General features: G+C 40.1%; 1 protein-coding gene across 1 annotated transcript in view; it reads left to right on the top strand.

Moving 5' to 3' along the window:
- aspm (assembly factor for spindle microtubules) overlaps window positions 1-14,196 on the top strand; it is a 74,715-nt gene extending 60,519 nt beyond the window's left edge. Inside the window, exons 22-26 of the mRNA XM_061975544.2 lie at window positions 3,488-3,680; window positions 3,792-3,946; window positions 7,251-7,427; window positions 7,525-7,697; window positions 14,028-14,196. Of these exons, the coding sequence (XP_061831528.2) occupies window positions 3,488-3,680; window positions 3,792-3,946; window positions 7,251-7,427; window positions 7,525-7,697; window positions 14,028-14,130 (801 nt within the window). The 3' untranslated portion in view covers window positions 14,131-14,196. The remainder of the gene's footprint in view (window positions 1-3,487; window positions 3,681-3,791; window positions 3,947-7,250; window positions 7,428-7,524; window positions 7,698-14,027) is intronic.
- Window positions 14,197-15,156: the final 960 nt, after the last annotated feature.

The following is a 15,156-nucleotide window of genomic DNA, read 5'->3' as shown; positions in this document are numbered from 1 at the left end:
TGTTTTCTTCGTCCCCCGGATATCGAGTGCAACGATGTTCAATACAAGAGACGTATCTGTCGATACTACAATGTTTACATCGAGATTTTTTTTATCGCCACAAAGTCTTTTTTCCTTTTTTCAATTTTTATTATATTAAATGTAGATACCGTATTTTCCGCACCATAAGCCGCCCTGGGTTATAAGCCGCGCCTTCAATGAACGGCATATTTCAAAACTTTGTCCACCTATAAGCCGCCCCGTGTTATAAGCCGCATCTAACTGCGCTAAAGGGAATGTCAAAAAAACAGTCAGATAGGTCAGTCAAACTTTAATAATATATTAAAAACCAGCGTGATGTGGGCGCGCATGGAGTTGTATATCAACATGGACGGAGCTGCGTGAAAAAAGCCACCCGGCCTCTTCGCGTAAACTTTCCTTAACCACTCGCTCATCTTTTCTTCATCCATCCATCCCTTCGAGTTAGCTTTTATGATGACGCCGGCTGGAAAGGTCTCTTTTGGCAAGGTCTTCCTTTTGAATATCACCATGGGTGGAAGTTTCTGGCCATTAGCATGGCAAGCTAGAACCACAGTGAAGGATGACTTCTCATTCCCTGTGGTGCGAATATTCACCGTACGTGCTCCCGTTGTATCCACAGTGCGGTTCACAGGAATATCAAAAGTCAGTGGAACCTTGTCCATGTTGATAATGTTCTCTGGCCGGATCTTTTTTTCAGCTATCTTGTTTTTACAATATGCACGGAAAGTAGCCAGCTTTTCTTGAAAGTCTTTAGGCAGTTGCTGTGAAATAGTAGTCCGTGTGCAGATGGAGAGATTGCGTCTTTTCATGAACCGGAAACCTGTCGCTTAGTAGGAGCCATTTTGTGGTCTTTACAGATGCAAACACACAAAGGAAATGAAACGTAATATCCGCGCGCTTCTTCTTCTTCTACGGGGGCGGGTGGTTGCTTACAGTAGAAGAAGAAGCGCTTCCTCTTCTATGGGGGCGGGTGCTTACCTTGGCGGTTGCTTGCCGTAGAAGAAGACGCGCTTCCTCTTCTACGGGGAAAAAAGATGGCGGCTGTTTACCGTAGTTGCGAGACCTAAACTTTATGAAAATGAATCTTAATATTAATCCATATATAAGGCGCACCGGGTTATAAGCCGCACTGTCAGCTTTTGAGTAAATTTGTGGTTTTTAGGTGCGGCTAATAGTGCGGAAAATACGGTAATACTTCCTGGACACACAAGGTCTTCAAATATGACCAGTGCATAACCCTGTAACTACCTGGTATTGGATCGATAACCAAATTTGTGATATCACCCAAAACTTATGTAATGTATCAAACAACTGAAGAACAAGTGCTTCTTACATTTTAACAGAAGTGTAGATGAAACATGTTAAAACAGAAAATAACCAGGTATTTACAGTCAATGAACAGATTAATAATTACAGATGTCCGATAATGGCTTTTTTGCTGATATCCGATATTTCGATATTGTCCAACTTTTAATTACCGATTCCAATATCAAGCGATACTGATGTATACAGTCGTGGAATTAACACATTATTATGCCTAATTTTGTTGTGATGCCCCGCTGGATGCATTAAACAATGTAACAAGATTTTCCAAAATAAATCAACTCAAGTTATGGAAAAAAAATGCCAACATGGCACTGCCATATTTATTATTGAAGTCACAAAGTGCATTATTTTTTTTTAACATGCCTCAAAACAGCAGCTTGGAATTTGGGACATGCGAGAGAGCATGAGAAGGTTGAGGTGGGCGCGTTGGGGGGCCGGGGTTGAGGTGGGGAGTAGCAAGGGTGTATATTGTGGCATCCCGGAAGAGTTAGTGCTGCAAGGGGTTCTGGGTATGTATTCTGTTGTGCTTATGTTGTGCTACGGTGCGGATGTTCTCCTGAAATGTTTGTCATTCTTGTTTAGTGTGGGTTCACAGTGTGGCGCATATATGTAACAGTGTTAAAGTTGTTTATACGGCCACCCTCAGTGTGACCTGTATGGCTTTTGACCAAGTATGCGTGGCATTCACTTGTGTGTGTGAAAAGCCGTATATATTATGTGACTTGGCCGGCACGCAAAGGCAGTGCCTTTAAGGTTTATTGCCGCTCTGTACTTCTCCCTACGTCCGTGTACACAGCAGCGTTTAAAAAATTCGTAAATTTTACGTTTTGAAAACCGATACCGATAATTTCCGATATTACATTTTAAAGCTTTTATCGCCCGATAATATCGACAGTCCGATATTATCGGACATCTCTATTAATAATCCATTTTCTACCGGTTATCCCTCATAATTTTGACAAAATAATAAAATGCGAAATGACAAAGTTACTGCATATGTCAGTAGCCCAATTAGGAGCCTTTGTAACCCGTTTGCTTATTTACTACTAAATGTGAAGTTTTCTCCTAGAGATGGCCGATAATATCGAATTGCCGATATTATCGGCCGATAAATGCTTTAAAATGTAATATCGGAAATTATCTGTATCTGTTTCAAAATAATCGATATCAGTTTAAAAAAGTAAAATTTTATGACTTTTTTAAAACGCCGCTGTGTACATGAACGTAGGGAGAAGTACAGAGCGCCAATAAACCTTGAAGGCACTGCCTTTGCGTGCCGGCCCAGTCACATAATATCTACGGCTTTTCACACACACAAGTGAATGCAAGGCATACTTGGTCAACAGCCATACAGGTCACACTGAGGGTGGCCGTATAAACAACTTTAACACTGTTACAAATATGCGCCACACTGTGAACCCACACCAAACAAGAATGACAAACACATTTCGGGAGAACATCCGCACCGTAACACAACAGAACAAATACCCAGAACCCCTTGCAGCACTAACTCTTCCGGGACGCTACAATATACACCCCCTACCCACCACCACTTCAACCCCGCTCACCTCAACCTCCTCATGCTCTCTCAGGGAGAGCATGTCCCAAATTCCAAGCTGCTGTTTTGAGGCATGTTAAAAAAAAAAAAAAGCACTTTGTGACTTCAATAACAAATATGGCAGTGCCATGTTGGCACTTTTTTTCCATAACTTGAGTTGATTTATTTTGGAAAACCTTGTTACATTGTTTAATGCATCCAGTGGGTCATCACAACAAAATTAGGCATAATAATGTGTTAATTCCAGGACTGTATATATCGGTATCGGTTGATATCTGAATCGGTAATTAAGAGTTGGACAATATCGGATATCGGCAAAAAAGCCGCTATCGGACATCTCTATTTTCCACTATGTTCATATCTTAGTTAATGTCAAAATTGTTCTTTGATTGCAATGAGAAATGTATCATATTTTTTTTGTTAAGATAATGCCAATTTTTTTTTAGGTCTCCTTTATTTAGAAAAGTATTAACCGGTACCAAAATATTGGTATTGGGACAACCCTAACCTCTGCTGTGGGGGTTTATGTGTACTCAAGTCTTGCTTCTTAACCTTTTGAAGTGTTTTTTTCCCTCACTCTAGGCTCTTTGGAGAGGACACTGCTCCCGCCGCTTGAATGACAATGCCAAAATAATAAAGTTGAGACATACCTTGCGTAAAGTCTCAATTAGTGCCCGAGAAGAGGACAAATTGTTCAACAAAACATTCTCCGCCTTGGACTGTATCCTTCGATACAAACACTTCTCCCACATCCTCAAGGCACTGGAAAACCTAGGTAAAGTTTCAGAACTATTCACGTGTGCAATGTCTACTTCTATGGTACCGTTCCAAAAAAACACGAAGGAAAAGACCATGTGCTGTTTTGTGTCCGTGTGTAAATGTACAGAGGCCACGACCAGGTTGTCACCTGTGTGCTGTGAGCAGCTGGTAGACCGTGGCGCCACCAGTGTCATCTTCACGCTCATACGAAGCTGCAACAGGAGCTTGTCCTGCATGGATGTCATCACCTTCTCCATCCAGATCCTCCTCAACCTCGCTAAGGTATTTCGCCCACAGAGCAGCTCATTTTAAGTGTTCGAGTCAGTCAGGTGTAGTATTTGGTACCGGTACCAAAAGTATTTCAGTACTTTTCTAAATAAAGGGGACCACAAAAAATGGCATCATTGGCTTTAGTTTAACAAAAAGTCTTAGGGTACATTAAACATATGTTTATTATTGCAGTTAAGTCCTTAAATAAAATAGTGAACATACAAGACAACTTGTCTTTTATTAGTAAGTAAACAAACAAAGACTCCTAATTAGTCTGCTGACATATGCAGTAACATATTGTGTCATTTATCTACCTATTATTTTGTCAACATTATTAAGGACAATTGGTGGAAAATTAATTATTAATCTACTTGTTCATTTACTGTTAATATCTGCTTATTTTCTGTTTCAACATGTTCTACACTGCAAAAAGTCAGTGTTCAATAACAAAAAAAAATAATAAAAAAAAGTTAGGGGTATTTTATTTGAACTAAGCAAAATTATCTGCCAATAGAACAAGAAAATTCAGCTTGTCAAGACTTTCCAAAACAGGTCAAATTAGCTAACCTAAATAAACCCCAAAATACCTTAAAATAAGTATATTCTCACTAATAATAAGTGCACTTTTCTTGGTAGAAAAAAAAATTTGACCCTTTTGCTCAATATGTTGAAAAATATTCTTAAATTAAGTAAATGCTACTGCTATTATCTTGACATAATGACGTGCTCGGCATCATGATTTTTTTTTTTTCATGCTTGAAGTAAGAAATTATTACTTTAAAAAAGTAGTTTCATACTTGTGAGTGTTGATGACACAGCTTTGCAACAGTTGATATTCTAGTTTCAAGCATGTTTTACTCAATATAGGTCATCAAATCTCAGCAACAAGCTGTAATATCTTACTGAGATCATTTAGGACCAAAACACTTAAAACAAGTAAAACACTCTAACATAAAATCTGCTTAGTGAGAAAAATTATCTTATCAGACAGAAAATAAGCAAATATCACCCTTATTTGAGATATTTCATCTTACTTAGATTTCAGTTTTTGCAGTGTATCTACACTTCTGTTAAAATGTAATAATCACCTATTATTGTGTTTGATACTTTACATTAGTTTTGGATGATACCACAAATGTGGGTATAAATCCGATACCAAGTAGTTAAAAAATCATACATTGGTCATATTACAAGTCCTCATGTGTCCAGGGACATATTTACTGAGTTAATAAACATAATATAAATTGAAAAAAAAAACGAAAGACGATTTTGTGATGCTAAAAAATATCGATGTACCGTATTTTCCGCACTATAAGCCGCCCCGGGTTATTAGCCGCACCTTCAATGAATGGCATATTTCAAAACTTTGTCCACCTATAAGCCGCCCCGGACTATAAGCCGCGCCTACGCTGCGCTAAAGGGAATGTCAAAAAAACAGTCAGATAGGTCAGTCAAACTTTAATAATATATTAAAAACCAGCGTTCTAACAACTCTGTTCACTCCCAAAATGTACGCAAATGTGCAATCACAAACATAGTAAAATTCAAAATAGTGCAGAGCAATAGCAACATAATGTTGCTCGAACGTTAATGTCACAACACACAAAATAAACATAGCGCTCACTTTCTGAAGTTATTCTTCATTCGTAAATCCTTCGAATTCTTCGTCTTCGGTGTCCGAATTGAAAAGTGTGTGTATAAGGTAAGACATATTATCTGGCACTTTGTTTCGCAATATTATGCAAACACAACTTTTCTTACCTTCTGGTACCTGCTGATCTGTATTTGGGATCTCTATAAATCCTGAAAAATTGTGCGAGTCCGCCTTTGTAGTCCGTGACGACACCGTAGTCTATAAGCGTCTTTTCATGAACCGGAAACACCAAGAAGCACCACCTTTAAAATCATCCAGGTGAAGTTCGCTTGCTAGCGTTGTTGCCTTCATTCGAATAGTGATGGTGCTGACACTTCTGCTTGCTGCTCTCTGCTCTCTGCTCAACAACCCACTGTTCGAGTTTGTCCTCCAACAGTTGCCATCTTGCTTTGTTCCCTCGGAAACTCTGTTTTGTCTTCTTTACCTGGCGCAGGTCATCTTCTTGCTTCCTCCACCTACGCACCATTGATTCATTTATGTTATATTCTCTTGCTGCTGCTCTATTTCCGTGTTCTTCGGCATGACTTATTGCCTTAAGTTTAAATTCTGCGTTATACGCGTGTCGCTTAGTAGGAGCCATTTTGTGGTCTGGTCTTTACAGATGTAAACACACAAAGGAAATGAAACGAAAATCCGCGCGCTTCTTCTTCTTCCGGGGGCGGGTGGTTGCTTACAGTAGAAGAAGAAGCGCTTCCTGTTCTATGGGGGCGGGTGCTTACCTTGGCGGTTGCTTGCGTAGAAGAAGAAGCGCTTCCTGTTCTACCGGGAAAAAAGATGGCGGCTGTTTACCGAAGTTGCGAGACCGAAACTTTATGAAAATGAATCTTAATATTTATCCATATATAAAGCGCACCGGGTTAAAAGCCGCACTGTCAGCTTTTGAGTAAATTTGTGGTTTTTAGGTGCGGCTAATGGTGCGGAAAATACGGTAATCATAGTAGTATCGACTAGATACGCTCCTGTACTTGGTATCATTACAGTGGATGTTAGGTGTAGATCCACCAATGGCGTTTGTTTATAGTGTAGCGGAAGAGTTGGTGCTGCAGGGAATTCTGGGAATTAGTTCTGTAGTGTTTATGTTGTGTTGCGGTGCAAATATTCTCCCAAATGTCTTTGTCGTTGTTGTTTATGTCATCTTAGTGACATCATGCACAAAAGTGCACTCATAGCTTGTTTTAAAATGTCTCTAACAATCTTGCACCTTCTGTTTTGGAAATGACATGAATGTTTGTGCCACTGCTTAATAACTGTTAAATAAATACACTTTTGGTCAATTGACTTAGTTGTGATTTCCCTCTCTGCATGAACGTTTAAAAGTAGCATATATTAATGCAGTATGAAGAAGAATGTTTTAATGTAGACACATAGAATCATCATACTGCTGTGATTATATGCATCAAGTATTCATTCAAGGCTAAGGCAAAATATGGAGATATATATCGTGTATTGTGACATGGCCTAAAAATATCGAGATATTAAAAAAAGGCCATATCGCCCAGCCCTACCATGTTGTATGCATGCACGTTCCAAATAAACTCAAAGCCAAAGCAGCTGATTGATGATTTGTGCTCGCTGATCTGGGCTTTTGTGACTTATTATTATTATTCCCCTGATATTAGTGTGGTTTCATTAAGTCTTCCCTCCTTCCTGTGTCTTCGATAGTACCACAAAACCACTGAAGCGGTATACTTGGTGGACAACTCGGTGGACACACTGGTGGACCTGCTGCTGCGGTACAGAGGGAAAGCGGGAGATAAAGTGGCGGACAAAGGTGGCATTATCTTTACCAAGGCCAGCTTCCTGTTGCTTCTGCTCCTGCAAGACAAACAACATGTTGGGGTTTGTCCTCTTTTTTTTTTTTTTTTTTATTAAAAAAAACATTATTTGTGGTGATTACGTCGGACTTGCATCAACACTATTTTTTTTTTCTTCCTAGGAGGTTATGAATAATCCAAAGTTGTTGGATCGGTTAAGAAGCATTTATCGCCTCACTGTCCACAAGCACAAGATGGATGTCGAAAGAAGTGTTACGAGACAGAAGATGAATGCATCGATCAACGGAAGTTTCTATGTCCAACTGACGCCACGTAAATCCCGACCCTTGCCAAAGTAAGTATTTGTAAAGTCTCATTTACTAAAATCTAGGGGTGTAACGGTACACAAAAATGTCGGTTCGGTACGTACCTCGGTTTAGAGGTCACGGTTCGGTTCATTTTCGGTACAGTAAGAAAACAACAAAATATACATTTTTTTGGTTAGTTATTTACCAAATTTGTAAACAATGGCATAACATACATACACACCCAGGGTTCATTGCCAGGGTTAATGTGGTCAACATATATAAACTAAAAACTAAATAAGATTAGGCTCAGAATGGTTTCTTAAAGGGGAACATTATCACAATTTCAGAAGGGTTAAAACCATTAAAAATCAGTTCCCAGTGGCTTATTTTATTTTTCTAAGTTTTTTTCAAAATTTTACCCATCACGCAATATCCCTAAAAAAAGCTTCTAAGTGCCTGATTTTAACCATCGTTATATACCGTATTTTCCGCACCATTAGCCGCACCTAAAAACCACAAATTTACTCAAAAGCTGACAGTGCGGCTTTTAACCCGGTGCGCTTTATATATGGATAAATATTAAGATTCATTTTCATAAAGTTTCGATCTCGCAACTTAGGTAAACAGCCGCCATCTTTTTTCCCGGTAGAACAGGAAGCGCTTCTTCTTCTACGCAAGCAACCGCCAAGGTAAGCACCCGCCCCCATAGAACAGGAAGCGCTTCTTCTTCTACTGTAAGCAACCACCCGCCCCCGGAAGAAGAAGAAAAAACGCGCGGATATCACCGTACGTTTCATTTCCTGTTTACATCTGTAAAGACCACAAAATGGCTCCTACTAAGCGACAAGGATCCGGTTCATGAAAAGACGCAATCTCTCCATCCGCACACGGATTACTACCGTATTTCACAGCAACTGATATTCCTGTGAACCGCACTGTGGATACAACGGGAGCACGTACGGTGAATATTCGCACCACAGGGAATGAGAAGTCATCCTTCACTGTGGTTCTAGCTTGCCAATGCTAACTTCCACCCATGGTGATATTCAAAAGGAAGACCTTGCCAAAAGAGACCTTTCCAGCCGGCGTCATCATAAAAGCTAACTCGAAGGGATGGATGAAGAAAAGATGAGCGAGTGGTTAAGGTAAGTTTAAGTTTACGCGAAGAGGCCGGGTGGCTTTTTTCACGCAGCTCTGTCCATGTTGATATACGTATGTTTGTGATTGCACATTTGCGTACATTTTGGGAGTGAACAGAGTTGTTAGAACGCTGGTTTTTAATATATTATTAAAGTTTGACTGACCTATCTGACTGTTTTTTTGACATTCCTTTAGCGCAGTTAGATGCGGCTTACAACACCGGGCGGCTTATAGGTGGACAAAGTTTTGAAATATGCCGTTCATTGAAGGCGCGGCTTTTAACCCAGGGCGCCTTATGGTGCGGAAAATACGGGACACCCGTCCATTTTCCTGTGACGTCACATAGTGATGCCGATACAAACAAACATGGCGCATAGAACAGCAAGTTTATAGCGACATTAGCTCGGATTCAGACTCGGATTTCAGCGGCTTAAGCGATTCAACAGATTACGCATGTATTGAAACGGATGGTTGTAGTGTGGAGGCAGGTAGCGGAAACGAAATTGAAGAAGAAACTGAAGCTATTGAGCCATATCGGTTTGAACCGTATGCAAGCGAAACCGACGAAAACGACACGACAACCAGCGACACGGGAGAAAGCGAGGACGAATTCGGCGATCGCCTTCTAACCAACGATTGGTATGTGTTTGTTTGGCATTAAAGGAAACTAACAACTATGAACTAGGTTTACAGCATATGAAATACATTTGGCAACAACATGCACTTTGAGAGTGCAGACAGCCCAGTTTTCATCAATTAATATATTCTGTAGACATACCCTCATGTCAGCAGGCTAGGGAAGCTAGGGTCGATATTCTTCTCTTGATCATCTTCGGGACGGTGTGAGCCAAGACATCCAGGGGGTTTAGCTCGCTCTTCTGCGGGAACAAACTGCCGCCATTGCTTGCCGTGCTACCGAGGTCCTTTGTCCCTGAATTGCTCACACACTCCGGCAGATTCAATGGGGGTCTGGCGGCAGATTTCTTTGACTTTATCGTTGGAAATGCATCTGCTTTGAGTGTCGCAGGATATCCACACATTTTTGCCATCTCTGTCGTAGCATAGCTTTCGTCGGTAAAGTGTGCGGAACAAACGTCCAATTTCTTGCCACTTTCGCATCTTTGGGCCACTGGTGCAACTTGAATCCGTCCCTGCTCGTGTTGTTACACCCTCCGACAACACACCGACGAGGCATGATGTCTCCAAGGTACGGAAAACAGTCGGAAAAACGGAAAATAACAGAGCTGATTTGACTCGGTGTTTGTAATGTTTTTGAGAAAATGGCGAATTGCTTCCCGATGTGACGCGTCATCGCTCCGAGAGCGAATAATAGAAAGGCGTTTAATTCGCCAAAATTCACCCATTTAGAGTTCGGAAATCGGTTAAAAAAATATATGGTCTTTTTTCTGCAACATCAAGGTATATATTGACGCTTACATAGGTCTGGTGATAATGTTCCCCTTTAACAAAACCTTTCTACATATAAAGTGCTTTTTTTGATTGATTGATTGATTGAGACTTTTATTAGTAGGTTGCACAGTACAGTACATATTCCGTACAATTGACCACTAAATGGTAACACCCCAATAAGTTTTTCAACTTGTTTAAGACGAGGTCCACGTTAATCAACATTAAACTGCCTCAAGTTGTTGCTCAGATTAAATAAAATGACAAAAATGTTCTTCTACATACAAAAAGTGCAACATTAAACAGTTTCAAGTCAACTCAGCCTCAGATTAACTTTTATTTCCCCCACCAGCCTTTAACCCTGGTGACTTTCACTCAATCTTCATGTTTTTTGCCAGAAAAATCAGTTTATCCACATTGTCTGCAGAAAGAGCAGACCTGCTTGCAGTTACAATGTCTCCAGGTAGTGCCTGGCTAACTTGGCATTAAGAGGATATGTGGGCTCATTGTTCTTCCACCATAGAAATCTAGCTGTCAACACTGAATACTGCAGTGTTGCATTTTTTTTCACAGTTCTTTTTGACAGACATTTAAAAAAAATCTCACGTACCCCTTGGCATACCTTCAAGTACCCCCAGGGGTACACGTACCCCCATTTGAGAACCACTGTTCTAGTAAATACAAAATAATGTTGCTGAATAGGCCATATTCCTAACCGACAGGAGTTTTTGTGTAAAAGTAGACAGTTTTATGTCGTCCACAGCTCCTTTACCACATGGGGTCCCCCAGGGCTCAATCCTTGCCCCAATTTTATTTGCGCTTTACCTTCTCCCCCTTGGTTCTATTTTTAGGAAGTACAGTATTGCATTTCATTTTTATGCCGATGATTGCCAGATTTATTTTCCCATGGCACAAAATAACACGGTTCAACGTCTTATTGACTGCCTGCACGACATCAAAGTCTGGCTTTCAGCTAACTTCCTGAGCCTAAATGAAGACAAAACAGAAGTTATGTTGTTCGGTCCAAGTCGCTCTCCCTCCCCCAACGTTGACCTCGGCACTCTGACCCCGTATCTCAGCGACTCTGTCACAAACCTGGGGGTAAAGTTTGACTCAGATTTTAAATTCGAAAAACAAATCAGCAGCGTCGTTCAAAAAAGCTTTTATCAATTACGCCAAATAGCGAAAGTGAAACCGCTTCTATCAAGACATGATCTTGAGAAATTAATCCACGCTTTTATCTCGACTCGTCTTGATTACTGTAATGCCCTGTATGTTGGCATTAGCCAGGCCTCCCTCGCCCGCCTGCAGCTCGTGCAGAACTCTGCTGCTCGTCTGCTAACACAGACCCGCAGACGTGAGCACATCACCCCTATTTTAGCGTCCCTTCACTGGCTCCCTGTGCGTTACCGAATACATTTTAAACTCCTTTTATTTGTTTTTAAATGTCTAAACAACCTCGCGCCAACCTATCTCTCCGACCTCCTTCAGCCTTACTGCCCCACCCGATCCTTAAGATCAGCCGATCAGCTGCTGTTGACGGTCCCTGACACAAGGCTGAAGCTTAGAGGTGACAGAGCTTTCGCCGTTGCTGCTCCCAAGCTCTGGAACGACCTACCCCTGAGTGTTAGACAAGCCTCCTCTCTTCCTGTTTTTAAATCTCTCTTAAAAACATACTTTTATTCCATGGCTTTTAACACTGAGTGATATCCATCCTGCAATGGCGCCCCATAATACACCTGCTGTGATCCTGTTTTTATGTTTTTATTAATTCTATTTTAATTATTTATTTTTTATCGTGTTCTGTTTGTGTTGTGTTGTGTTTGCTCGGTACTCGTTTTATCTTTTAACCTGCTCATTGTACAGCACTTTGGCTACCCCTGTGGTAAATTTTAAATGTGCTTTATAAATAAAGTTGATTTGATTTGATTTGATATTTTCAATATTTGCTGTTTTCCAACGTGCAGGTGACATGAACCACTTTTTATGGGCATTTTAGAAGCAGTGCATCTACAATGGAACCACTTTTTGGTTAGTTTTTCACTGCTGAAGATGCGCCCATTGGTGGCTGGCACCACTTACTCCGGTTAAGACGCAAAACAATGCATACATGAAGATTTTTTTCTTATAAGAAATATTTTGATGTATAGTCTATGTAAAAATGTATTTAAATCGGTCCTCTAGCACAGTGGTCCCCAACCACCAGGCCGTGGCCCGGTACCGGTCCGTGGATCGATTGGTACCGGGCCGCACAAGAAATAAAAAATTTAAAAAAATTAAAAAATATTTTTTTTTTTATTAAATCAACATAAAAAACACAAGATACACTTACAATTAGTGCACCAACCCAAACAACCTCCCTCCCCATTTACACTCATTCATACAAAAGGGTTGTTTCTTTCTGTTATTAATATTTCTGGTTCCTACATTATATATCATCCATCCATCCATCCATTTTCTACCGCTTATTCCCTTTGGGATCGCGGGGGGCGCTGGAGCCTATCTCAGCTACAATCTGGCGGAAGGCAGGGCCGTTATATATCAATATAGATCAATACAGTCTGCAGGGATACAGTCCGTAAGCACACATGATTGTATTTCTTTATGACAAAAAAAAACAAAAAAACATCCCCCCCAAGAGGCAGTGTGCAGTTAAAAAGGTGTCTAATGCTTAAACCAAAAATAAACAAAAGGTGAGTGCCCCTAAGAAAAGGCATTGAAGCTTAGGAAAGACTATGCAGAACGAATCTAAAACTGAACTGGCTACAAAGTAAACAAAAACAGAATGCTGGACGACAGCAAAGACTTACTGTGGCGCAAAGACAAACATGACATGACAATCAACAATGTCCCCACAAAGAAGAATAAAAACAACTGAAATATTCTTGATTGCTAAAACAAAGTAGATGCGGGAAATATCGCTCAAAGGAAGGCATGAAACCGCTACAGGAAAATACCAGAAAAAGAGAAAAAGCCACCAAAATAGGAGCGCAAGACAAGGACTAAAAAACACTACACACTGGAAAACACCAAAAAACTCAAAATAAGTCAGGGGGTGATGTGACAGGTGGTGACAGTACACCTACTTCGAGACAAGAGCTATAGTGATGCATGCTTGGTTATGGTTTAAAGTCATATCCAACAATTGCAACAACGACTTTTTACTGTCAACGGAGTTTAGTTTTTTAATGACTTCTGCTGCTGGTGTGCCTTCGGATTTTTTCAACGCAAAAAATGTGCCTTGGCTCAAAAAAGGTTGAAAAACACTGCTCTATCAAATATAAAATAATGTTGCTGAATAGGCCATATTTTCAATATTTTGTTTTATTTCTGACAGTCCAAAAACTTGACATGCATACGTAAGGCGAGGGATTCTCATCCCTCCATCGTTTGTCTTTGCAGCTCCAGCACCGATTTTGCAACGGTGTGTGGAAATGTCATTTTGCAAGTACTTTTCAGAGGTGCTGAATAAAGCGTTAAACAGTGTTTGCAAAACTGTGATAAGTGTTGGTAAATCACATTGCTCGTGCTGTATAATATATTTGCATAGTCTCCTCCCAAGTATTGTGGCCGTTTTGATGATCAGCATGTATTCTGCTTACTAATGAAGACAGAGAGGCACGCTTTATTCTGCTCACTCAAAAGACTCAATCCACTTTGCACATGTTCAGTAGATCAGCTTTGCGTGTGCTATCAAGTTTGCCAGTGTTTTAGCACATGCAAACCTTTATTAAAACCAGACCCTGAATGTTTTATGTACGATATAATAATAATAATAGCTATATGTGTTTGCAGGTGACTTACACTTTTTTTTTTTTTTTTTCCCCCAGGTTCGCGCCAGACTGGGTTCTCAGGAAGGATGCGATAAAAGACATAGTGGATCCTCTCATGGCCATTCAGATGGTGGCTAATACGCTGTTCATCTCCTTGTAAAAAGCTTTTAAATCATTATGTCGCAATTGCTTTTACTTGTATATAATAAATTCATTTCTAACGGTGTTTGTTTACTTTAAAGGTGTTTGTTTACTTTAAATTTAAAAAAAAATGGTAACACTTAAGTATGGGGAACATATTCACCATTAATAAGTTGCTTATTAACATGCAAATTAGTAACATATTGACTCTTAATTAGTCATTAAGTACTTATTCATGCCTTATTCTGCATGACCTTATTATACAAGCAGTAATAATAATAATTAGAGATGTCCGATAATATCGGCCTGCCTATATTATCGGCCGATAAATGCGTTAAAATGTAATATCGGAAATTATCGGTATCGTTTTTTTTATCAGTATCGGGTTTTTTTTTGTTTTTTTTTAATTAAATCAACATAAAAAACACAAGATACACTTACAATTAGTGCACCAACCCAAAAAACCTCCCTCCCCATTCACACTCATTCACAAAAAAGGTTGTAACACGTGGCTTGGCATTGTCTTGCTGAAATAAGTTAAAGTTAAAGTACCAATGATTGTCACACACACACACTAGGTGTGGCGAGATTATTCTCTGCATTTGACCCATCACCCTTGATCACCCCCTGGGAGGTGAGGGGAGCAGTGGGCAGCAGCGGTGGCCGCGCCCGGGAATCATTTTGGTGATTTAACCCCCAATTCCAACCCTTGATGCTGAGTGCCAAGCAGGGAGGTAATGGGTCCCATTTTTATAGTCTTTGGTATGACTCGGCCGGGATTTGAACTCACAACCTACCGATCTCAGGGCGGACACTCTAACCACTAGGCCACTGAGTAGGTCCACTAGGCCACTGAGTAGGGGGCGTCCATGATAATAGAGATGTCCGATAATATATTATCGGTCAATAAATGCGTTAAAATGTAATATCGGAATTTATCGGTATCGTTTTTTTTTAATTATCGGTATCGTTTTTTGTTTTTTTTAATTAAATCATCATAAAAAACACAAGATACACTTACAATTAGTGCACCAACCCAAAAAAC

This window comes from Nerophis lumbriciformis, linkage group LG14, assembly GCF_033978685.3.
Source record: "Nerophis lumbriciformis linkage group LG14, RoL_Nlum_v2.1, whole genome shotgun sequence".
Lineage (NCBI taxonomy): Eukaryota > Metazoa > Chordata > Actinopteri > Syngnathiformes > Syngnathidae > Nerophis > Nerophis lumbriciformis.
Note: the sequence above shows the minus strand (reverse complement) of the source record. Positions and strands in the feature narration are given on the sequence as shown.